A 27,099-nucleotide genomic window follows, 5' to 3' on the forward strand; every position below is an offset into this window, starting at 1 on the left:
TAACAATTATCTGACTAAAGCTTTCTTGTTAAAGATAAAAAAAAATATTGATAATCAATACCAAGTTCCTTGACGGTAATGGGCTGATAATTCTCAGGCTGATGGGAGGACTGGATCAATCTAGCTTGACTGCCAGTACTTCCTGCCGAGATGGTCGACGTGGTACTTAGCGTCAGATGATTAGGTGTGCGGCCGAGATTTGTTTTCTTCTCGCCTAAAAAAGCCTGCGAATCTTCCTCACCTTCCGACTTCGTACCCGAATCCATTTCGACTTTTACCTCGCCTAAGCTCCAGAAAAGATAACATTGTATTCAAAAATTTATCAGCAATGATATCTTTAATTATAATCAAATTATAATATACTTCTTCATATTTTTATCAGGTTTCTTAAAATAAATATCATCTATAATAAATATATTTTATATATTATATATATTACATATTATATTATAAATCTATAAAAATTAGTTTATATATATATATATATATATATATATATATATATACATATTTAACAAGATTAAAAAGAAAATTTCTCCGAAACTAAGACTAAAGAGAAGAGACTTTTTGTTTTACCAGAAGTGTCACTTATGGTTTTGCTCCTGGAGCGAAACGTTTGCTGCTGGACGACCGGCGCATCCTCCTGGTCCTTATCTTCCGAACTCTCATGTTCCACCGGCTGTTTGGAATGACTGTACTTGCGCTTGTGCGAATTGGCCAACAGTTGTTGCTTCATCGCCTTCTTCGAGAGCGTACCCGTCACCATAACGTTGCCGTTTCCGTTTTGAGCCTGACAGATCTGCTGCTTGTCGAATTTTTCCACGTGACCGGTCGACATGCGCGGTGCCATCGACATAGGAGCATGGCTCATATTCTGTTTCGTCGAGGGTATGCTCATATTTCTCACCGACTCTCGGATGATCTGCCGGATTGTCTTCAAGAACGCGTTTCGGAATTCTGTTGTACTGTAAGCAGAAGTTTAAGCAAAACATTTAGTAAAGTAGCCACATTTATTCACAAGGAATTTTTTTATAGAAATTGTGAAAAAAAATAACAGAATATTAATTTTATATTGATTTGCAAAGAAAATTTAATTGAGATGTAATTGCGAGTTAAATGAGAGACTTAACTCGCATATAATTTATTATATTTTACTCTGAGAATATAATAATATTGTCAATTTTCGCGTTCAATCAATCAGTAAAATTATGTTAACTACATAATCGATTGCAATCATATGTAATCATGGTAATTATCTATCATACATGAAGGTGAATCTATTTTATAGCACATCAAACAAATATATTATTAAAAAATAAATGCATAAGAAAAATATTTTAATCAAATTTAATATTTATGATATGTTTCAAAGAATTTATTAATTTATTTAAACATCTTATTTAAATATTTTAATTTAGATGCTTATAATTTAGAGATTAATTAATTATAATGATAAGAAAAAATACCTGTTGGAGAGCACGTATACTTTCTCCGATCTCCTCTGTAATTGACTTCTTAGATGAATCAGTTCCCATAAGAAGTGGGACTCCATGTCCTTGGCAGAACTGGCTCTAACCTGGACTTCCGTCACTGGAATCAACACCTGATAACGAATGATTTCTACCTCGCTAGAGTTAGCTTTGGTTGAAACTCCCTGAAAAATGTATATGACGCAGCCTCTTTAGTATTACAAACGTTGCAAGAATCAATATAGAGAATTAAATCATATAAACGCGCACCATGAGTTTCTTCTTCTGTCTCAATCTTTCTTTGCACAGGAACACGACGGCCGATTTAAATACAAAGCACATTGCATGTAACTCGAGACCCTTCTTTATTTTGCCGAGAAAGTCGGAAATATTGAGCCACTCGACGCCGCCATAGTATAAAAGGTCACCTGGACTTAAGTCGATGGGCTGTCAAAAGATTAATGCGTCAATTCGAGATATCCTATCGTTTTAAGAGTAAATTATTATTTAACTTAAAGAATATAACAAACAAAAAATATATAATTTAGAGTTTAATATAACATTTAGAAAATAATTATTATAATTAAGAAAATATTATAATATACAAGTTTTGCATGTTAAAAACGTAAATTAATTATAATTATTTGCAAATATTATAAAGTGATTTAAAATTATTCACTTTTTATTTCGGAATAAATAAAATTATTGTATAATATTTATTATATATTTTATTTTTCTAGAAAGGCGCAAAGTAAAAATTAACTTACCTGTTTGCAGGATTTTTGGTGTTGTCTGAACAAATGATCGAAAATAGCTCCGTACTCTTCATGAATTCTCTGCATCTCATTTATATGCTCCGCCACCTTTTCCATACCTTTGAGCGCCTCTGCAATTTATACATTCATGATTAAACTCCTGATGATGCTTGAAACTCGTTTATTACATTAGCCGCACAATATCGCAGTAATTACCGATCAAGTGTTGGTGTTCTTCGCTTCGTTCATCGGTGAGATTTCTAAGCTGCTGCAACAGCAGCGGATATTTGAGTATTCTTTGTATAGGTTTTATCAAGTACGATTCTAAGGTTGACGAGTGTTGCTGCCGAGGATTTCTCGCTTGCAGGAACTCTTGTAAAGCTTGATTTCCCTCGTCTGAAATTGTCAATTATCTCTGATAATTATCGAGAGATTGTTTCGTGTTTCGTCGAGTTTTACTCGAAGTTTTACTCTTACATAAAATGCAATTTATATTAAAGCAAAAATTGATTCGTCAAGTTAGGAACGTGCATTTCTGGAACATGTTGTGCTTGAATTATATATATATAGTATGTATATATATATATATATATATATATATATATATATATATATATATTATATATCTCAGCGAATATTATGAACAATATGTCCGAGGCAAATATTTTTTGTTTCGTATCATATTAAGTTACATTTTAAAATGAACGAACAAACCAACGGATATAGCGTTTAATTAGCATATTAAAATTTTAAATGACGAAATAAAATTTCAAAGAATAATAGATACGGACCATAGGACACTTTCAAATAATCTCTTGAATGTTTAACATGGCACAACCTCTATTCACTGGCCGCAAAAATGTCACTCATTCGCGAAAGGTTGACATGAATAATAAAGTACTTTCCGGAGTACTTTCTGGGAACGATATATTTATAGAGAGTGATGAGTGAGGTTGGACACAGTTATTCCTGGCAAGTGAATTATCGATCGCAAAGGATCAGGCGTGTTGATATGGAGAAAGAAATCGCTGAAGGTCGTCTCTTGCGAAAGAGAGATATACACTTTAAGAGAAAACTTACTTGGATGTAAAACTTTCTGAGCCTTCGAGTGACTGGCACAAAACGAGCTGTATAGCTTGAAGTGATTTACGTAATATAAGAAGGCACTTCCAATGGAAAACAGGACTCCCTGTAACAATCGTAAAATAAAAAATGTATATATAAATGAATTTAATCCGGATTCAAGTATACATTATCAGTTTTCGATATTATTGACAATATATTCGAGCTATTAAAAAACAACGATAAATATCGATTTTCATATAAAATTCCCGATAATATCTTAAATATGTAATTTTATTCTAATATACATATTTATTGTGCTATAAGAATAATAATATATAGCTTCAAAATATAATGAAAGAAAATTGCCAGTTTTATTTTTTTTAATGGAACAATACCATTTTATTTAATAGCCTATTTAATTAGCTGGATATTAAGAAGTGATTAAATTATGTCGGTAAATTAAGATTAAGAAAGGCGCGTACCTTAAATTGACTCGGATGGTCGAAGCTATTGAAATCGGCCTCCATCTCGATGGCGTGATCGAGATTCTGCAGGAACTGTCGTTGAAACGTGACGATTTCTTGAATATTACCAAACAACGCGTTGATCTCCGCGTTCGACAGGAAGGTCTCGCGTTTAAGGGGTTCCAAATAGTTCTCCAGCAAATTATTTAAATTCTGCGAACAAAAAAAAACAGAAGGAATTAATTAGATTCAATATATTTATACATCTATATATCCTTTCTTCATCAAAAATCATCTCTTGTCTAATATATTATAATTGTATTATAATTAACTATTATTACCTTTACGTAAGTCCGTTCAGTCTCAATCAGTTCTAAAATCACTTTCTTCAGCTTCTCAGCATCGCTAAGTTGCCGGCTCGGTGTGAGGGCTTGCGAATGGGAACTGACGACGCTTCCGGTAGGACTCGATTTCCTGGTTTCTCCCGGCGAACGACAGATCCCTGTAACCTGTTCAGCAGTCTTCAAAAGATTTTCGATCTCGAAGGAATTGGTGCGCGAGGTTTGTTTGCTGTTCTCCATGTGAGCGGCTGAGCATTCTTGCATAATGTTCTCCTTACCTGCGTAGCAAAGTAAAATATGCATTATGTTGTGGTAGAATACGTTATAATTGCAACGATAAAAATTTATCCTCCTTAATATTTATTAATGATAATAATTTCATACAAAAATTGTACTATTACAGCGCAAGGCAGATATAATTTATTATTATAAGAATAAAAAGTATAATTAGAAAAAAATTTTAGTCTGTATTATAAAAAAAATAATACGTTAGTAAAAATATTTTCGTAATAAATTAATCACTATGTAATGCGAATTTAATTCATAACTCTGCATTGAAAAATTGACTTTACAATCATATTTAACAATACTTAATATTGTCACCTCTCAACACGTATATATTTTAGATTAGAAATAATGAGATTATATATATTCATATTTACGGCGATATACATATCGGTCACCTCAATTAAAAACGGGAAAGTAAATAGCTTCTATGGTTTGATATCTCGGTTGAAGACGCGACTTTCGTGATCATGATCTACTTTTAGCCCTATCCATGTCTCACTTATTTAATAAATAATTAGAAATAAAATATCGTTCTGAATGTAACGACTTTTCAAAGGACAGCGCAAAAAAACTCACTCCATCCGGGTGCTGGCACAATGAGACCGGAAATCATTTCCTCGCTGATAACTGGTGGATCGGTAGGTGGCGGCGGGCAAACTAGACTCTCGATTATATCGTCGGTGACTCGCATAATACCCGTGAGATCCGGTGGTTCTGTTCTGGAGGATCGCATCATCATGCAGAGACCCACCTCCTCTTGTAGAACGCTCTCCAAGTACATCATATCCAAGTCGCTCACGATGGCGCCGTTAATTACCATAATCTCATCACCCTTAATGATTCCTGAAAGCAGAATGATGTCGCCAAGAGTGGCATAAGAATTCGAAAAAGAATTTGTGTCGGAAAGGATTTTTTTCAATTATAGAATTATTCGTTTGTTATCAACAGGGAAGTATTTCTGACAAAAAAGGTCATAAATAATTAAAATAATCAGCAAAAATACGGTCTGTTATTTATTAACGCATTAACGCATTTATTAATTATTTTAGAAAACGTGAAAAATTATATAGACAGCTCCATATATACTTTTATCACTGTGATTCTTGACTTATCGAATTGTTATCGCGGTGAAGTGATAAGGCTTAATTAACGCGCCCGCGACTACCGTTTTATGACTCAAAGTGACTATGATTCTCATCAAATGACTACTCTTTCAATTCACTTCGACTGACATTCATCGCGTCTGCTTTACGTAGACCCGCTTGCGTAGACGATCATCCGCTCGGCTCGGTATCTTTCGCAACTATAATAAGTCGCTCCCTTCGGTCGTGCTTTACCAGTAAGCCATCAGGTAAATTTAGACATACGGAAAGGCGGCGCTAAATGTCATGCTGATTCGTTCGCGCCTGCGGCCCTAAGCCATCCCACCCCCCTGTGCACGTATATAACATATTTTTATTACATATATATATATATATATTTCTTTTTTTATACACGTTATACGCGCTTCATTTAACCGTAAGCACGAGACTTTGCTCAACGAGTGAACCACGAGGCGCGGAAAATCGATGACTTTTCAATGGCGTCCTTGCGCGTCCTGGCGCTGACACGGTCTAAAAAATTAATACGGTCATCATCAGACCTTGCTGTAGATCGTTTTCTAAGATTCACAACAAGTTAAATCGAGAATAAAAAAGCGAGTTGGAATATTATTAACTCGTGAAACTTTTGTATAACGTAGTACTGTTTTTCATTTCTCTGATAAAACTTTAGATAAATGTACATAATAAAACACACATGAACTTATTCTATCAGATTGACCGCAGAATTGATTTGCTTCTTTTCTCTATGATTCTATAATAAAGAAAATATTTTGAATAAACTTTGATTAATTTAATACGTTATATTGAAATTATCATATAAAATTAATCAATCGTACAGAGAATTAAAAGCGTTTAAATAATAGAGATTGATAAAAGTATGAAAAATATAAAATAGTTAATAAATAACTGGAAATAAAAAAAAAACCTTGTAACGATCGAAACTTTTAATCGTTGCGCTCGAGGGACGTTTATTTTAGTTATATATTGTCCTAGATAAGGGGTGCTTACCATTTTGCATGGCGACGCTCTTGTCTTCCACTCTACTAACGTAGCAACAGAGCTCGTCCTGTCTGTCGGAGTTTTCTATGAGCTCGGCCTCAACCGAGAAGCCCCACATTTGCTCTAAAGTATTTCTTTGCAATTCCACTTGATATAAAATCTTGGCACAGACTTCCACGATTTCGTGCGTATGCAACTGCATGCACAGCAAAAAGAAATATTACATTATCAATATTAATCCTCGCCACCCTTAACAATTTTAATTACTTTATAAAGCAATCGATTAAAAGTATATAAAAAATGATAATTTTATTTATGAGACACGTGACAACATTTTTTTTTCTATTTACATGTATTCTATAATTTAAAAAGTCCACACACAATGGGATTAGAATTAGAGAAATATTGTAATTATTTTAATCATTATTTTCGATCTGAAAAAAACTAATAATATTTTATTATACTCTAGCACTCACAATTTCTTAAAAAATAATTCTTAAATTAAAGATGAATCAAAATTACTTAAATGCATTCTCTAACTTACATAGGTTTCTATCAAATCAGTCCTATGTGGCACAAAATAGTTGTGGTCCTCCATATCTCGGCGCTTCTTGACGCGCACAAAGTGCTCCATCGGATTAAGGTTTTTCCTGGTGCATGCGCTTGCCAGAAATTCCTCCACGGTCATGGCGTCGCGCAGGAACACCGACACGAGCTGAAACAGCGAACGGGAAACACCGGGTCGCGTTCTTCTTACCCTTATCTTATTCTAGTGTCTCGTTAGGTAGATTTTCGATCAACTCACCCGATGTCCTGATGATCGTACCTGATTTTCCGGCACGGACACCTTGACGCTCTTCTCCTCGTCCCTGGACGAGATCTGCAGCGAGCGTCTGCTAGAGCCGCTGTTTGACCTCGACAGCAGCGGTGGTCTCCTCTTTGTCGCTCCGCGACCCGCTAATAAATTATTCAGCAAGGATGGACTACGAGCGCAGATAAAGGCGTGGAAGGACGATACCGTGAAGACGCCCAGCTTGTTCAACGTCTGCTTCGTAGCGCGAGATACGTGCGTCAGTAGACTCTGAAGGAGAAATGAGGACAGGGCTTATTTAGTATCGTCAGCTGATCGAGCTAGGTCATTTGTCCTCAAGGCACCACCTTGAGAAATAAAATCTTTGAAAGTTAAATCTACAAGACGTAATTAAATTACATGATGATTCAAAACCACATGATCTATGAATATTAGAATTTAAGGAATATTCTTTTGAAAAAAAAAAGAAAAAAATATCGTCTCTCATTCAAATAGTAAAAAACCGAAAATAAATTATAAAATATTAATAATAACTTAAATATATATACATATATATTGGTATTTATACTAAATTGCTGTTGTTTAAATAGTTTGATTGCAACGAAAATATTAATTTACCATATATTCAAATCATCGTACGAACGATTCTTGTTTTTCAACGCAACGATCGATACCATTACAGCACGAATGGCGCAAATTAGATACTCGCGATGCGAGTATAAAAGAGATAACTAACGAATCCTGACTGAACGCGGACTGCGAACGGGGGAGACGACCCCGCTTTTCACACAATTGAAGCGACGGAGTGGACAATGTAGCGAGATTGCAGTGCGTAATGTTGTTTATCCGCGAGAAATCGAGAGAATGAGCTTCTTCTATAAAAACTATAGTCAAATCACGGCGTTCTGTTCGATTACAAGATTGGAATCGATATAAAATCTCGATTTCTCATCACATTCGATGACAATTGAAAAAAAAATAAAATCGGCGCAACACGGTTTCACGGTTGAAATCATTCTAATAAATAAAATAATCCAAAATAATAAAATAATAAATGCATTATTAATGAAAAATATTTATTGGTAAAAAATATCGATAAAATATCGAAGAAATGATTTTTCTGCCGAAGCAATTATATTCGTACAATTATGCAATGTCTTTCGATTATACATAGTACAATATATTATAAAAATTTAGTATATATAAAAAGTAATATTCTTTATTATATTCGATACTTACTTTTGGATTAGGCAGTTCGCCACTCTGCAAACTAGCCATATAGCACCGCAAACGGAACTGCTCGCAATGGAGCCGTTCCAGATTCTCTTCCCATTGTACTATTTGATTGTTGATTTGCTGCTTGGTGTCGACATCGGAAACTACTGATTGCTGGAGATCCGCCATGTGTTTCATCTTGTGGTCCTGTAAATAGTACAATATATACGTCGATATCAATTAATGTGTCTTTCTTTTTTTTTTTTATTAAAAAAAAACATTCTATCAAAGTGTGAAAATGTATAGTAATTAAAAATGTTCAAATTCTATTAAAAATTTGTAATTAATAATTTTTGTGAAATAAAAATCTAACAAATTTAATTGCAAAAACTTTTTCCTACATCTGACGAATTGCTTCTTTTTTCGGAGCAAAAATTAACAAACCAATATAAACTTTGTTATTTTTAACTACTTTTCTCTAAATGATGCGAGAATAAATCAATCTCTCTCTCTCTCTCTCTCTCTCTCTCTCTCTCTCCGATATTTAAAACAAATCAAGCTCAATGAAATATTATATTGATTAATTCAATGGCATTCTCTTGACGTACCGACTCGATCGCCTTCTCTAGACGAAAGATCTCCTCTTGTAAAAGATGCAGCGTGCCAGTTTTGCCGCGATGACGTGCGAAAGCAGCGGCGCACGCCGAATGAATGCTATTCACCCAATTTTCCAGCTCCACTTGGCACGGCGCCTAAAAAATATAAAACAAATGTTTTTTTTTTTCTAATATAAGTGAGGATTAAGAACTTTGATGTCTAAACATCATCGGGAAACTTTGAAAGCAAATCGATATCGAAGCAATGTGCATAATGTCGCTCACATTTTTTTTAAAGTCACGACAAGCTTTTAAGTAGGAACCGTAGGCTATTAAAAGTTTGCCGTTGCATGATCGAGAAACGCGAGTTTTGTGAAACGGAATTAATTAAATACATCTAGTTAGTCGATTCGCGCGGTTAATGCATTCGAGTGCTGCCAAAGTGTAGAGATTAAACTGAACCAAAATTATTTGAATTCAACTTTATCTCGAATTGTTCCCTTCACTTGTCAATCACTTTAATAACTTTCTGTGAGTTTAATTGGCGTGTCATTTGCAACGATATTCAATGCTTATTAAGAAGCTTATTCGCAAAACTATTAGCTAGTTGTAAAGAGCGATTTATCTTATACAGATCTTTTCTCTCACATATATATTTATAAGTGAATATATATTTTTTTAATATTTTTACATTAATTTCGAGCGTGAAAATTAAAATTGTCAAATTTCTCTCACCTGGAATAAATAGGCATCTCCGAATGCGGTACTGAGGCAAAATATATAATCCCTCTTCGGATGTTCGGGAATCGGCTGCATAATCGCACCGTCAACGATGATTAAATGTTTAGGTGCCGCTTCCATAGCCCTGCTTTCTTGGGAGTCGCAAGGGTAGAAAAGGAGTGTGGTGCCCTTCAGGCAGACCCAATAACCCTTCCAGCCTCTCTTCCTAGCTAGTTCAATCTGATGCTTTTTGCGCAGCAGCCATTTCTTCACACTGAGAAATCTAGAATTTTCGATGCATTGTTATTACCTTATTTTTCCTCTTTATATATTTTGTATATTTTGATTTATTTTTGCTACAAAATACACAAATACACAAATATGTTTAATATATCAGAATATTATCAATATATTATTCTTTCAATTTAATATTGTTTATTTTATGTCACATTTAACTTATCTTAAGAATTTCAAATTTCTTTATCTTTAAAATATATAATTAATAATTAATATTTAATTATTAACACTAAAAATTTTTTTTCTTATTAATTTATAAAGTAAATAAATTTATAAGCTATAATATCTCTTAAAATATGAAAAAATGATTTAAAAGATAGTTCTTTGTCCATAGCCTTCATATTTATCCCAACATTATCCGAGAGATATTTATATACAGGCCCTCAAGGCTCATTATCTTTATAGAACAAAGTACAAACGACGTACCCTGCTTTCCGAACTGCACCGGTGCAATTGAACGAAGCCGCAGCTGTGCCAGTCTGCTTCCCACGATAGGGTGAATTTATGACACTTTCGCCGTCGTCGTCGTCGCTGACGGCGGTGGTGAGTGACATCCTATCATCGTCTGACATCTGAAAATTACATTAGGCTTTACCTTTATCCGCGACAAACGAGTTTGTTACTGGGAATATCAAGACAGATACGGGCGATCCCACGTTAAATTTGATAGAAAATAATCGAATATTCGTTGCTGTCTTTACGAATTTTTTTTTATACTTGCAAATAATTGCAAATGTACGTGGAGTCACGCATATGTATGTATGAAAAAAAAAAAAAGAATATATATGTATGTCATGTATATGTATACATATGTATATATCAAAAAAGAGACGAAATGTGCATAGAAAAAATGTATCGTGCGATCATATCGTAAAATAAAATGATAAAGATGCTGATAAAGAATGATGTTTATATGCAAAGGTAAAAATCTAGTCTATTACTGACAATGACAAGATGCTTTATATGTACAATTAATCGAGCGTGCGCCTCATCTATCTAAAGGTGCATATTTAGGAATTGCAAATATGGGTTACATTATTGCTATTTACAATATTTCGACAATCAACAAATTATTATTTTCTAAATATTATATTTAGAAATTGTAATATACTGTATTAGGAATTATAATTTAAGAAATATTAGTTAGAAATTATAATTAGTGCAGAGTTTATAATGTAATAATTTACAATGCAATTTATTGAGATCAATATAATTTAATAAAATTTTAAGTTTAATATAATTTTAATTTATATAACTAACTGTTAAACACTTTTCTATTAATTTGTTAAATGTAAGTACACTAGTGTCATACAATTAGTTTCATTGCAAACTGATTACATGTTAAATAAAAATATATTAAACCAAAAGGAGACATTCGCATTACTAATATAATCGGCAGTGGAAATGCAAAAAAAAATCTTGGTTACTATACTGGCTTTACTCGGCACGTGCTACTCAAAAGTGGCAACTAGTTCCAGTGCAACTTTAGCGAGACCAGTTTAGAAGCCCTTTTAATTGCATAAGAAGATTATATCGCTTTCAAAAGATTATGTCAACGCGGTCATACATGCTAAAATATTGTATCTCAATTAAAATCTCTACTTCACAACAAGAGATGTTGCACAACATGTCGTAAATGCGAAAGTGCTTTGTCTGGTAATTCCACTGTTTTCGTTGTCTATCCCCTCGTTATTTTCGCTTTTATTTTCCATCGTGTTAAAAGCACGATTATAAATGTTTAATTTGCAAATAAATGTATTTTTAATGTGACAATTGACTTTTTTAGTCTATATATACGATATGACGTTTAATATGATGTTGATGAAAATGAGATGCAATTCTGAGTGCGATAATGAGTGCGAGTAATTTATAGGGGGTTGACGAACGAAAGTCCAACGGAAACGGAAACTCGGCGTAGATTTGATTCTCTCTCTCTCTCTCTCTCTTTCTCTTTCTCTCCCTCTCTTTCGCTACCCTTGCTCCTGCCCGAAGCGCATGCCAAATAATCGGTATCTCGTACGAGGGTTGTAAGATCCTCGACGTGCAATCGTCTCATACAGATATAGGCAGGGAAATATATATATATTCGGGAACGATATACACAATATATCAATCTGACTATATCAAGAGAAACATTCCTCCACAAGAGAATAGAGAAGATTCGCGATTCGTATCCTCTACCTTTTTCGTAATATTGGTCATGCCGCGGAGCCTCTCGCGTATTCCCCTGAGGCTCTCACCGGCCCAGAAACTTACGACTCTTCTGAGAAAATCGGCGTTGCACGCGTCCGCCGTCATGTGCGGATGATAGTGGCAGTAGCAGCCCTCCTTGAGCAGCTTCATGTTGTTGTCCGCGCTACCGTTGATCTTCAACATAATTTCACGACGCGCGACGCTTAGGCCGTCGATGTAACGTTGTGCCCAGGTATTTAACGCGCCGTTTACCAGACGCAGTAGCTTGTGATAATAGCCCTCGCCCGAGCCGTATGTAACCTTCTCCTGGACGTTCCGGCAGTTGAACCAGTACAATTTGCGCGACTCGTTAATGCATATCACGCTTATGGTGTGCCTACGACACCAGCAAAAATACTTCCAACAGCGTCGCCGATGCTGCGTCTTCAAGTCCGTGTAGCTATCGTCGCTCGGATCCAGCAGGTCCAGGGTACTATTCGTACACTTGATCGCCCATCTCGGCTCTACCATTATTCGTCGTTCTTCCGCCAGCGGTGATTTAAATTGAGGAAGAGACGTTGAAATCGTCCGCGACTGGACGATTTCTAGGAAAGGGAGGATTGTTGGACAAAATCCTCGGCTTCCCAATGACGGAGCGAAAGTGTCATTGCAACAGTGGCCACGTCTCGTTTCTTCTCCGATGGCATTATTATTGTCTCGCGGACGGCAGAAGAATCACCCACGTGGCTTGGTGAGATGTCCTTTTTTTTTCACGATCGATTGTCGCGGTGTATAAGCTCGATGATATCGCTTCGGAAATAAATTTGTACTTCTTATGGTTTTTTTTTTATTACACCGCGAAAGTCTCGAAGTCCAAATTCTCGATGCTCTTAAAGTGTGCGTCACGGTTGTACACCAGCTGTTCAGTTTTCAATTTATCGAGCGACAATGGCACGTCGATCACGAGATGATAGATGATAGATGAAATATTAACGATCCATAAACATTAAACGCTTCACGACGTAACCATAATCGATTACCATGAAGAGCGAAAGTTGGACGACGACAAAACAGCTGTTTCATCACGTGTATTTAGGTTCATCAAGTTTACGACGAGTCTATTTCGAACAAGAAATTTCCTCGAGTTTATTATTAAAGTCTTCTACTTAAGGCAAACGTCTTTTGCACTATTAAAATCAACCGCAACCTTGATTAAGAAGGATGCGTCAAGTTCCTTAACATTAACTTTACGAGACTACAATCTAATTAAGAATCTCTCAAGAATCTCCAAAGTTATGGGCGATAACACGAAGAAGCATGAGAGCGGCGAAAGATCGCCGCAAGTGTCCGCAGGTACTTATACGCAGAAGAAGAATTCTCTACTAAAATCCTATGAGAATATCCCAAGAATCCTTGTTCGTCCAAGAAGCGCACAGTTGGTAGAATCGCCGTCGACGATGCTGGACGATCATAGACGACGCCACTATAAACTCCCGCCTCTTTGGCAGGGAGGGAAGGGGAAAATTGATAATATATTTTCTCTCTCTCTCTCTCTCTCTCTCTCTCTCTCTCTCTCTCTCTTTCTCTCGCTATACGCGTAATAGAAACGAAGTTGCCATAGAAAAATACTCTTGTTTTGCTTAAGTATACATATAGATATTCTCTCTAAACATTGATTCACGCTCCTCTCCAGCTGATTTCCCTTCTTTTCCATACATCGCTATACATGTCTTCTCAAAGCATCGATTTTCTCCTCTCTCGCGGAAAAATGCGCTGTAAACCGTTATCCTCTTTTACCTTGTTCCTTATCTAATCTTCAACATCTATCTATATTACTTCAATCTTTAGTTGATCTTCGTCTTCTTTTCTCCCGATATATTCACAATTTATTTGATTTCTGTCTCCCTCTTCGTTAAATATATTAATTCTTCGCGCTTTTATATTTCAATAAAGTGTCCTCTCCTTGTCTTTAATGTATCAGTAATCTGGAATCAATCATTTGCCAATTGTGATTGACCTGTTGTCGATTCTCCGGAAATTATCTTGCGGCGGAAATATCGTAAGCGCGAGGAAAGAAGAGGATCCAGGTACTCAGTGACGATGTTGCCATCGCCGAGATGTGCCGGCACGACGCTTCTCACTTCGATCTCGTACGCACGTGCGATCAAATTTTGTATATACGTGAGTCCCTTAAGCAGAGATCGATGCGTTGTAACTGCGCGTTCTAACTTTCGGTTCGCATCGTGACCCGAGGATTCTTTGTTAATCCCAATGACATCCTGCAGTAATCTTCCCTTCACTATCTTGATTATTGCGTAATTTCAAGAAATCAGAGAGATCCTCGATTTCTTCCGATTATTTTCTCCGTTCTCCCGAAAGAAATTTTCGTAGCGTGTAAATCCTGTCCGTCGGATTTATCGGAGTCTCCGCACTTTCGATTCACGTTTCAAAATAAGGATTACTTCAAGATCTTACTCCTAAACGCGTGAAAAAATTTTTAGCCTCGCGCGCGACAGGTTGCACCAATTCCTCTACGTTTACTCTCGGTGCAGTCTCCGACGAATATTCTATTCGCGATCGAGATATGCAGGAGGGAACGTTGGAACACGCGACGAGGTCGAGGCGCGTTTACGCAAAAACGCGCGTTTTCACCGCGTTCTCCGGCGAGCGGACGATAATCGTTGGCGCCGCTGCCGACGTGTCGTCCGGGGATGTGTCGCGCGCGACTCGACGACTTCCGGCGCCCGCGCATCGGCGCATCAACGACGCCGTTTTCTCTCTCTCTCTCTCTCTCTCTCTCTCTCCCTCTCTCACCCTTTGAGCGCGCCCGGCTCGTCGCGGTGATGCGAGTCGCGTTGGATGCTGCGAGACGAGGGAGAAGAAGCTGCGTCGTGCCGCGTTGCGCTGCCACCGTCCGTCCGTCGGTTCTCCACGAGGTCGAGGTTCTCGCTCGTGCCGCGTCTAATAAACGTCCGCCGATCGATGGGCCCCGCTGCACTCGGGGTCGCGCCACGGCGCGGGTTCGCCGAGGATTCTTGTCATCGTCACGCAATTTTATCACCGCCTTCGGCGGAAAACAACGGCATCGACGGACGGTTGAATCCGCGCAAATACTCCTTCGACAAGGGGTTTCTTTATTGTTTTTCTTTCTTTTTTTCTTTCTTTTTCTTTTTTCCTTCTCCCTTTCTCTTACAAGCGAATGTCACCAAGTCCGCAGCCGCGAACGCGCTTCGCTCCGGACTGCCGCTGGAGAACAGGGAAGAGGAGCTGCTACCGCGAGGGGAATCAATACCATCGTCCTTGTGGTGGTCGAAGGGGGATTGCAGGAACGAGAGGAGGAGGAGGGTTAGCGGAGAAAGCGACAGGGAGGGATGCCACGAAGAGAGAGGGTGGATGGCGCTGGGATATAGCCGGTAGTAGTTTCCGCAACGTATAGAATAGAGGAAGGGGGAGCTGTGCTTCGGAAGCGAAACGAGCGAAGGGGTTGATATGCAACGTCGGGGGTGTTGGAAGGGAACGCGACGCGCTGTATGATTGTCAATTGGTAACAGCTAACAGCTGACAGTTAAGCGCTTTGCAATTATTGTTACTCCACCCTGCAGAGATGAATACACGATTTGAGAGAATTGAGTTTCCGAAAAATCGAATCACAAATCTGCGCTGACTATTGGAATATAATTACTTGCGCAAAATGTCGATTTTTTTGAAATCATATCTGCGATAATTTTATTTTCCGGTATCAAGAATGACAGTGAAAAATTATTAAAAGATATAAAAAGCTTTTTAGATCCGCTCGCTCGCTGTTTTGCTATTTTCTTTTTTCATTGCGATTTTCTTCAGCAAGAGTTATATGGCTTTAGAATTTGTAAGATTTCTTCAAGTATGCACTTTCTTTTGGCATAAAGGTCTTTTTGGGTAATGTACTTTCTTATATTTCTCATAATTAAAATGAGAGATGATTTGTATATCAAGACTATCTTTGATATAATGAAAAAAAATAACAGATCTAACATATATATTCGATTTTTTTTAAGTACAATTTTATATAGCATAAAACTTGAATTACTGTTATATCGATGGATCGAACCCGCCGATCTACAGCTGTTATTTATTCGCAACTCTTTTATTCTGCGCTTTACGTCACGTATATATTTTGTTTTCTTTTTTGCCACCGCAAAGGGACTCGGAGAGAAGAGAAGGATTAAAAAAAATAATCCTACGCGGATTATATATAACGGGTTGGCGCGCATGCGAGCGACGCGAAGTTTTATTGAATTTTATGGCATAGTTTCCTTGCGCGACGGAAGATGATAAGAACAATCGGTCGTTATAAAATTTATCGTGGCGAGCAATATGTCTTCTGTCCGATCTATACGCGCGGACCATTGAATTAGATATTATCACGTGCCAATTAATCATCTTTCTGATTCGCCATCACATTTTAACCGCCGCGACGAAAGGAAAAAAGCAAGAGAAATGGAAGAAGAAGAAGAATCAAAATCGCAGAAGATGCTGCAAGTTTGCGCATGCACCTGTTGGCGCAGGCAGATGTGCAACGACACAGGTGCAGGGATGCTCGAGTCTCTTATTTACTCTCGCATGTCGAGCAAGGCTCGGCCCGCTAATCTCGGCGCGACCTATTAACCCTTAAGCGCGTATCTTTATTCACGACGTGTCATAAAAGCCCCGACCTTTGTGCAAGACGTTATATTTTGAGAGCTAAATATAATTTCTCAGCGTAGAGAGTTTCTTCAAACTTTTTCATACGTGAAAAATAATGTTTGGGAAAATCTCGCTCTAAATAGTTTCTTAAAATAAAACCTCTTAAATATAGCTGTTATAGATTAAAAATAATGTCTCGATGCAACGTGAAGAGTTTTTATTATTTTACTCAACTACAATTCCAATTTGACATAAATGTAATTTTAGCCTTTTGTAAACATTTATAATTTTTCAAATATAAAACTTTTATTTTATACCTTTTCGCGTTTGACATGTAAAAAATAGGCTAAATTAAAATCGTACAATGGAAACTGCTGTTTGACAATCGGTCGACCACGGAACGTGGGAATAAAAGCCAACGCTTGCGTAAGCTTGCGATAATAGAATCTCTCCGTTGCTCTGCGGTTGGTTCTTACAACAAGCACCATCGCATAACACGTATATACATGTATATATATCTTTGCGAAGGGGTGGCTTTGTATACACATACGTACGCAACGGAATGCGTTCAGATTCTCATGACCTCGACTCATTCCCCACTTTTATCTCCGCATCTACACCCATACACCTACACATTTCTATTTACGGTGCAAAATAACCCAGAGACAACGGGGAGCTTATACGAATAGGGTTGAATAGCGATGGATTCGAACGGCTAGTGAACGCAAGACACAGGGTCAGTAGGTTATCGATATTTGTCGGCCACATAAGCGCCCTTCATATATAAGGATCATGCACCCGTACATGCACGTTTCGAAAAATTCGAATTTTTATGTTCATTCAAAATACATTACGAGAAAAATCAAAAAATGCGGAAATGCTTGTACTTTTGTTAAAACGTCCGGATATTTGTCTCGCGATTATCGGCACGTATGTGCATTTCCGTTTCCTCGATTCGCGTTGACCTCTTTTGTAACGTCGTCGTTACATGATAGGCGTGGCCGATGCGAGAGCGCAATTTGTGCAACTGGGGGTAGGTCCGAGAATTACGTAATTTTTTATAATAATTAGAAATAAACAGATTATTTCTGACGTGTTTGCGAAAGATTGACATTGTGTGTATTAGTCTCGTTACGTTGATATATAAAATAAAAATATCAATTTTAAAATGAAATTTTATAAAATAGAAATATACATATAAAGTCTTACTTTTAGATATTGAAAGTATAATGAAAATTGATTGACTCTCTGATTATAAACAAATTTTGTTATAGATTATTATAAATAATTTCTTAAATAAAAAATTAAATTGTATAAAAGCTTAAAACAATTATATTAATTTATTTAAAAAGATTGTATATATATATATATATATATATATATATATATATAATATATTAATATTGTCATTTCTAATATGGTTCAAAGCGTTTCACAAAAGTTGAGTTTCTTTCATCTTAAAGACACAACAGCGAGTTATGAATCAAAGCAAACGAACGAGATGTAAATTGTTTTATGCAAAAATATTTTTTATCTATTCCTTTTTTAATGTAGAATAGAAAACTTCAAAACCATCAAGAAAACAATTTGTGCCATCGTTCTCGATTTGAGTTTTTGCGAATATAACAGCTGGGTACTTTACTATTTTAAATCACAAATGTATGGTAAGTGTAAACGAAAAAGAATCTCTTCAAAGAGCTTTAAAAGTAACGCACTACATTGCAGATGTGCCTTTTTACGTTTTTCGTTATGTGTATGTGTAGAAAATAAAAGAAAAAAGAAAGAGAGAGAGAGAGAGAGAGAGAGAGAGAAGCTGGATAGTAATAAAACGCAATACAAACGCAACGTCTTCTTTTAGCGTGAGGAAACTGATATTACCAATGTTTATTTGTATATTTAATTTACGATTGTAAAATATTTGTAGTAAAATTTAAAGGAAATTATAATATATCTAAAATATTAATGCATTTAACAAATTTTGTTAGTATTTTTTAAAAAAGTATTTAAAAAAAAAGATTTATTATAACTTAAAATATATGAATAAATATTTTAAAAATTTTATTTTATTTTACTCTATTTTATCTTTTTACTCAATTTATTACATATTTTTTTTAGTTCAAAATATATAATAATATAAAATAATAAAATATAATAAATTAAAATATTTTATATATATATATATATATATATATATATATATATATATATATATATATACATACGCATATAATTGTCCTAGTTATTGACAATATAAATGTCTATTTTTCAATTAGATCAATATTCACAATTACATTCCACAGTTGATGTGCACTTATCGTCTATCCTATCGCGTTTAATTAAGAGATTGTAGATAATTAGTTTTAATATTTAATGCAGCGTGTTCATGATTCTTAAGTAGAGAATTAAGCATTAATTTCATAACGAGTTATATATCAAGTGAATTGAGAGAAACTCCGATATAATTTCGTAGTTATTTTCGACATAGAATTATTTGCCACTAGCATGCAAAATCAGTACAAGATATCGAAACAAACTTTCGGGTATACTATAGCCATGCATAGTATAAATGCAAACTGCGCTACAAAGGCATCATTGAGTGGCATTTGGATGTATCAGGCTGATAAGGTCAACGAGTGCTTGGATAACTTACCTCGGAAGACGTCAAGTAGCAGAGCCTCGAGTCGGTGCTCTCCAATGAAGCTTGTTGAACGATTCCGTATCTACCATCCCGGTCGGACATGTAATCGGATCTGACGCTGTCCTGTCTGTCGAAAGTACCTCTGGAATATGCAACACATTCAATTAAATGCCGCGGCGTAGTCCACAAATATACGAAATAGATATCTTTCAATTAAAATCTCCTTTATGAGCTCTTCTTTAATTAGAAATCATTATAAAATTAATTTCGAATAAATTACTTGTGCATAGTGTAAATTTTATATATATATATATATATATATATATATATTATTTTTATAATACTAAAGTCAATAGTATAATAAAATATGTATAATAGTTGAGATAAAGTTGTATCAAAATGAATTATTTAGTAGAAAAAAAGAATATTTTGTGACAATCAAAAATTAAAGAACTGTTAGTTAGTAACTACCAGTAATATATTTGCAATATAATGTAAAAATTATTTTTTTATGACAATACATTGCTAAAAGCAGTTGATATTGAAAAGAACTATGTCTCGTAATATTAAGAAATAAAAACTTTTTTCAGCGCCGCGATATAATATAGAGAATAGTGGAGATATGTATGCGATAAAAGTAAGAGAGCGCGGAGAGTACAATGGAAATATGAAAGACAATGTTAACAATTTAGAGCGACAAAAGGTGGGTGGTAACAAACCTGCTAGACTGGAAATCAAAAAGAATCACTAAAGTACGCATAAGTAGGCATTGTGCCAAAAGAGAAGTTCATCTTCCTTTTTAACTTTTAGCTTTGAATATTTATATTTTTACTGCGCATATCTGTGTCTTAAATATTAGATTTTTTGTATCTTATTTTTAAATAGAAATTTTTATTTTTTATTGAAGAATATGTTCAAATAATCAAGAATGGCTAATCTTAAAATAATTTTTAACAATTTCTTTCAACAAAATCGGCCTTAATATCTTGCACTTTTTCGCAAATTATATATATATAATTAAAAAAATTCACGATGTGACACATATAATAAAAAATTGCATATTTATTTTAACATCTACGTTTTAAAAATTTGCAAATATTTTTCTTTTACTAAAAAAATCTCTTCTTATTTATTTTTAATACGAAAACTATATATTTTATCTTTTTTTTAATCGTTTATACCCAGAAAATTATTTTTGCTTTAAATAAAAATTATCCCAAATTTATTAAAAATCTATTATCTATTAGATAATTTAATATGATAATTAAATAAATATGTTAAAATTTTTCAAATATCCTACACAAGAATCGTCGATTCGATAATTTGAGATCGATGCGAGGAATCTCTCTTACCTTTGTTCAAGAGAATCAGTCCGATTGGATTTATAACCACTGTCATTGAGGCTGCCCTCGTGTCTCAGAGAAGGAAGAGAATCCCAGGGTGATTCTCTCTTGTATCCCGAATATCCTGGATTTATCGAACTCGAAGCGCCAGAGCCGAGAGTTGAGCTACCGGATTGCCATCCGTCAGAATGCCGAAACCATTGTGCACGCGCGGATTCCCCGATGCAGCTGGCACATCTACAAGCATCATGTTACAGATCAGTGGTTATATGCAATACATTATTAATATCATTTATTATAGTTATTCATTTAGTATAATCTTTTTATTAATTATTTTTATATATCAATTTGTATAATTAATATAATGTTAATAAAGATATTTTTTGCAAAATTATATATATTTCTCATTAATAATATATCTTATTTATAATATAATTATTAATATAATTAATAATAATTATTATTATTTATAATCAAAGAAATTTCAAATTTAAATAATTTATATAATTTATAATTCCGTGTCTCATATCGTCAAGGTTGCGTGAAATGATTAAAAGACATTTGATATTCTCGAAAAATCAATCAAAGTATCGAAAAAATATATTTTGGACATATTTTTATTTGGTGATAAAAGTATCTCCACAAAAATGTGTACTACATAAAAATGTGAAATACCGTGCAGGTATAGGCGATAAATCCGAACATGGTACGCCTAATGGTATCTTTACATCATCCTCTCCGAGCAATTCAAACTTTACGTGTTTCTTATTTTGAGATTGATTTTCGGATCCATCATCCAAAATACGATAGAAAATTTTTTCCGGCAGGCTCGGCATCTTCGGCAACTTTTTCGACTCTCGCCTCTCGAGCGATCGGTATCTGCGTTGTAGACTGTTGCGATAACTCATTGTTGCGATTTTCAACGTTTCGAATCGTGTGTTAGAGCAAGTGTTTGTATTGCGATTACAAAGTGATCAGTTGGATAATCAGTGTGACGTTTGCATTCGTAAACGAAGGGATGATTATCGCCGGTGCATGGAAACGATCTCTGTTTGCGCTCGCACAGCAAAATAATTATTTCCTCTCGTTACAATTTTCACGCGACCGACAATCACGTGCGGCACGACTGAATAATTATTTTCGTCACACTCAAAGATATCAATGTTTGCATATACGTTTGTGCCAAGAGAAATAATTATCAATTTGTTTTAACGCGATTGACAACTACGCTACGATTATCCTTGTTGGTTGGAGATTGAAAATTATCTCCATCCGAATCTTTAACGACGAGAATATCTCATCATCGTTTTTTTTCTTTTTGAATTCGTTGGCAAAGTTATTTCTATCTATAATTAACAACAGTGAGACTAATATCTTTTTTTTTATTTTAAAATTATCTTTGTTAAATATTCTCATCGACAACAAGATAGATATTATTCATCGAAGATCCAAGCAATATCTAATTTGATTTTTATATAATATTTTTACTTTCAAAATTGATAATTTTTTCAATTTGTTTTCTCTTCTCACTTCGCACTTTTATCTATCGCGATACAGTATACGTAACTGCGATTTTGTCACAGTGATTAATGGCATTGATGATTCATTAGCGTTGTCTTGTTTGTACTTCACATTTGCATTCAGCAGAAATTCATGCGACACATAGTAACTGCACATAGCGCATCTTTATATCGCAACGTAATCGCTCGGATAATTCATTATCTCGCACTGTGGGAGCTTTATTCAGACGATGGCATCACGCAGGAAGTGCGCAACCTTTGTTTTTATCACGAGACCAAGTATTTGATCTTCCAAGATGCGCTTTGCACTTTGATGCACCGCCAGAAGCACACGGCAAATCTCCTCGCGTTTTGTCGTTTCTTTCTTATTTACGCGACTACGAGAAGAACACCCTTCTTCTCTTCGTTCTCTCTGTCCAGCTGAAAGCCGAAGCCCACTCGCGAGGTTTCTATATTTACTACGATGCGGCTCGCTGCTGTCAGTCGCCGCCTTCGCTGACCCGTAATGCACAACGCGCCGGCGGCCGGGGATGATGATGCATGCGCCGAGCGACGTATCGAAAGGCGTACCTTACAGAAGACTTCAATAGACGCCACGCGACGCGCGTCGCCTGTCGATATAGCTTTTACAGCGTACGGTGTAATATTTTTTAACTTTCTTTTTTTCTACACCGCCCGCGCGGAGGCTATCGATAGACGATAACTACATCCGGTGATATTATCCAGGTCGCCCTTAATAGACGAGACCTCTCATCGACCGTCGCTGTTCCTGTGTATGGCGGTCATAGAGCACAACCCTTTAAATGTCAAAGTCTCCCAACAATGACTTTCGCGCCTTTTTCGATGCGGACCCTTCGACGACCGAAGGGTCGGTGGCTATTATCGCGACTGCGTTAATTAACGTTGTACTACTTGGCGCGGAAAATATTTCAATGAAGTAGATAGAAAGCGTCGGTGAATTAATTCCACAATTAACGGATTACATAAAGATTTAAAAGATATTTCAGAAATATCATTAAAATGATTTAATATTTCTTAAATATATCTTTTTCTTTCTTTTTTTGAAATCTTCTAAACTTTTGTTTTTTTTTTTCATATAAATAATTTCGTTTCGTATAAAAATGATTTCAAATATAAAATTGTATCTAATCTTTCATTAAACATCTCATATTTATTGCTAAAAATAGTTTTACTGAATAATTGAATAAGAGAGAATAAGAGTTTATAAATTTTATGCTACTTTATACGCTTTAGGAATTTATTTAAAAAATTTAAGTTAAATGTATAATTCAAAGATTTACGTCCAATTTTTATGTTCATTATATGTAAAGAGTATTTTTAAGTTGAGAAAGAGCATATATTTTCTTTTATCTGATTATAAAAATATGTTTGCATGAATGAGATATGTGCGATTCATTTATTTTTTATTTATGCATTTTTTTACGAAGTAAGAAATTCTGTTAATAAAGATTTAAGCAGTAATTTACCTAGAATTGTAGTCACTGAGATAGCCGCGATCTCGATCAGAGTCTCGCTCTCTCTTCTCTCTCACCATCTCATTACGATCACTATAATAGCCGTCGCGATCCTTGCTGTTCTGTCTTTCATTGCAATAGCGATACGATAGCGGCAGAGTCGATGACTTATTGGAACTGGAACCTGTAATCACGATAATTTGATTACAACCAGAAAATATAAAATTCCACCCAAGTATTTTCAATTTTTAACATATGTTCAACTTACGTCTTCGTGAAACATGAGGTGTACGCTGAACGTTCAATGGTATGTTTTCCGCAAATTCTGGAAAATGTAAAAATTTTTCTTTTGAATAAATTGTTATTTATAACTAATAATTTAAAATTAAACTAATATTCCTTTAAAATTAATTATTTTAATGATTTAATCAGTTAATATTTTTAAAAGGTTAAAGCTAAAGTTTAATTAATCCGTTAATTTAAAAAGACCAAGGGTCAACAAGATAAAAATTATATGAGAAAAAAGTTATATTTCTTGATTACTGAAATAACGTATAACTTCATCTGAAATTTAATTCATTAAATGCAATAATACTAAAATATTTTAAAAATTTCACCAAACGTTATTCATTCATTTATTAATTTCTTGCAAATAAAGTAAAACTCTACATTAGCCAGCAATTGATAATTATTGAAAAGAATAATTTTTCCATCACTTAAATAAAAAACCAGGAAAACAATGTAAATCAATTGATACAAAATCTCTATATATTCTATATAATTTTTTATTAGATGAATTAATAATCTATAGAGTTTATGTTACTACTAAAATATTATTTGTTGCAATCAGAATCTGACCTGTTTAGTATTAAAATTTAAACAGAGTCTCATCTCACCTAAGTTTTCCATGCTTTGCGTGAGCAAAGCTTCAAATGTACGCAGACTATAACTCTCCGCGTCCATACCCTTGGCCAGAGTATTCCTGAGATGCATCTCATACTCAAGAAGCAACCGGCTGGTTGGGCTACCTGGAGTCGACACCGACTGCATATTCTGCTGTTGATATGTCTGGCCGCCGTTGCAGCGACGGGAGTTGCAATGATTCGGTTGCTCCATGTCAGAGTTGCCGTTCGATGAGCTCGGCGTGGTCGCGTAGCATTGGTTGTCGAAGATGACATTGTCCGAGGGCGGCGACATGTCACCTGTGCACCGATTACGTTCCGAATCTAAGTACGTCCTGCCTCTGCCGCCTGTGAGCAGAGAGGTGCAACCAAGAGTGCAGGATGGAATATGTGATGAATCGTGCGGTGATCCGCTGGTTAACGAACAAAAGAGACGTGTGTTATTTAGTCAGACTCGGCGAACGCGTAACTCGAGAAGTGGTCCATCCGAGAATGAGCCACGAAGCTGACGTCGAGCTGACAGGACGACCACGTTGTCGACCCTTAGTGCGCATGTTATGTAAGAAGGTTAGAAGCAAAACAAAATGTTAAGGGTGCTATAGTGGTGGCGGATGACCCTGTGACTTTCATCAGGGTGGAGCTGGCTGACCACGTTGTGATTCACTCTGTGCGCATGTTAAGTTATGCCAAGGGTGTAACTAAAGGTTAGAGGTATATATCACGAATAGAAGTCAGAGATCAGTTGCTGGTTAATTTTAAGAGACTTCTTACGGTGTTATGCGTTCGCCGGAATTATAAGTGACAAGCAAAAAGTGACATCATATACAGGATCAATTACTTCATTTTCATTGAACAAAGACAAAGTTAAAATTCTAAAGAATTCTTTCTTTAAAGTATTTTCAAATTACATTATAATATCTATCGCACAGTAAAAATTGCTTTTCTTATTAAGAAATTTATGTAATCAATCCTCTAATCATTTTTTAATTTTTTCATTGTTAAAATGTTTTTGAGAATTTTACATATTTTATCTTTAACTTTAGAATTTTAAAAAAAAATTTTTGTTTAAAGTGATTAAAAATATTCTATATACATTTGTTAATAGTAAATTATACAAACTAAATAAAATAAAATAATAATAATATAGTAAATTAAATAATGTAATAGTAATATATATATATATATAACATAATATATAAATAATAAAAATAATAACGTTACCCCATTCAAGATCAAACAATTTACATAAATGTATATTACATTTACATATATGTATTTACATATATGTATAAGTTATAATATACATTATTATAATATACTCGTACATAACATTTTAATAACATTTAAATATTAATGCTTAAATTAGTAGACATAAATTCAAATAATTAAACAATGTTGTAAAATAGACATTTACGAATTGCAAACGTGCAATGAAAATGGCAGGGCGATATTATGGAGTAATAAAAAATTGTTGCGCTTAAAAAGATTGTAAGAATAAAAACTAATTAGTACACAATAAAAACTAGCAATATTCGTGAAAAAAAAATCGTACCAGTATATTGCCGGCTCATATCGTGAACGCTTCTGGATCCCTGAAACTTATTGTTGTAGGGCGCACGGTAGGGATGCGCATAATTTTCGTTATCAACCTCTTGCATCATATACTTCTGATTGTTATTGCTCGGATGGTAGTGATAGCTGTGATGACTATGACGTTTCCTCGTCATTTCCGGCGACGTCACCGGACTGTCAATGCTTGGCATCGGCTTCAACATACGCTTCAAGGTGTTCGAGTCCAGACTGATGCCGCCATTCTGCGCGTTCTCGATCCGCATGTCATCGGTGCTCTTACTCTTTGATCTGTGACCGTGATTATTATTGACGATGTTGAAAAGATTGCCATTTTGCATCTCCAACTCAGTATAGTCGGCCGACTTGGTATGGTGCAACTGCTCTTTGCGTAGCAACTTGCTCTGCAGAGTACCACCGGCCTGCGTGCCTTCTGACTTGAGCATTTCAGTACCGTTCTGCTGCGTGGACGTGTCCTGGCTCTGTTTCTGCGATTTCTTCGGCGATATCGTGGAACCTTTCTCATCGGGACTGTCGATCTATTAGAATGAAAAATCAATGAATTAATAAGTTCAAAGTAGTAATTTTTTCATATGTAATTGATACACTAAATTAAAATTTCTACAAAATAATGTGATTTATATAAAATTTTGTTAATATACACATATATGTACAAATATATATGTATAATATAA

The 27,099-nt window shown here is 35.2% G+C and overlaps 1 protein-coding gene across 6 annotated transcripts in view; it reads right to left on the reverse strand.

Moving 5' to 3' along the window:
• The window catches only part of Sif (guanine nucleotide exchange factor still life), a 39,028-nt gene that overhangs the window by 2,510 nt on the left and 9,419 nt on the right, over window positions 1-27,099 (reverse strand). For 3 of the 6 annotated variants that reach the window (XM_072908459.1, XM_072908461.1, XM_072908457.1), the window contains exons 7-29: window positions 26,388-26,943; window positions 24,830-25,183; window positions 24,202-24,258; window positions 23,946-24,117; window positions 20,948-21,175; window positions 19,608-19,737; window positions 10,550-10,695; window positions 9,842-10,109; window positions 9,119-9,262; window positions 8,535-8,717; window positions 7,290-7,565; window positions 7,029-7,199; window positions 6,494-6,680; window positions 4,959-5,225; window positions 4,095-4,372; window positions 3,772-3,966; window positions 3,305-3,413; window positions 2,441-2,620; window positions 2,237-2,355; window positions 1,740-1,916; window positions 1,467-1,654; window positions 577-965; window positions 62-283 (exon numbers count right to left, since the gene is read on the reverse strand). In XM_072908459.1, coding sequence (XP_072764560.1) covers window positions 62-283; window positions 577-965; window positions 1,467-1,654; window positions 1,740-1,916; window positions 2,237-2,355; window positions 2,441-2,620; window positions 3,305-3,413; window positions 3,772-3,966; window positions 4,095-4,372; window positions 4,959-5,225; window positions 6,494-6,680; window positions 7,029-7,199; window positions 7,290-7,565; window positions 8,535-8,717; window positions 9,119-9,262; window positions 9,842-10,109; window positions 10,550-10,695; window positions 19,608-19,737; window positions 20,948-21,175; window positions 23,946-24,117; window positions 24,202-24,258; window positions 24,830-25,183; window positions 26,388-26,943 — 4,996 coding nt within the window. The remainder of the gene's footprint in view (window positions 1-61; window positions 284-576; window positions 966-1,466; window positions 1,655-1,739; window positions 1,917-2,236; window positions 2,356-2,440; window positions 2,621-3,304; window positions 3,414-3,771; window positions 3,967-4,094; window positions 4,373-4,958; window positions 5,226-6,493; window positions 6,681-7,028; window positions 7,200-7,289; window positions 7,566-8,534; window positions 8,718-9,118; window positions 9,263-9,841; window positions 10,110-10,549; window positions 10,696-19,607; window positions 19,738-20,947; window positions 21,176-23,945; window positions 24,118-24,201; window positions 24,259-24,829; window positions 25,184-26,387; window positions 26,944-27,099) is intronic. The other 3 variants (XM_072908462.1, XM_072908458.1, XM_072908460.1) reach the window with 2 other exon arrangements.

Source organism: Anoplolepis gracilipes, chromosome 16 (genome assembly GCF_047496725.1).
Source record: "Anoplolepis gracilipes chromosome 16, ASM4749672v1, whole genome shotgun sequence".
Taxonomy (NCBI): Eukaryota; Metazoa; Arthropoda; class Insecta; order Hymenoptera; family Formicidae; genus Anoplolepis; species Anoplolepis gracilipes.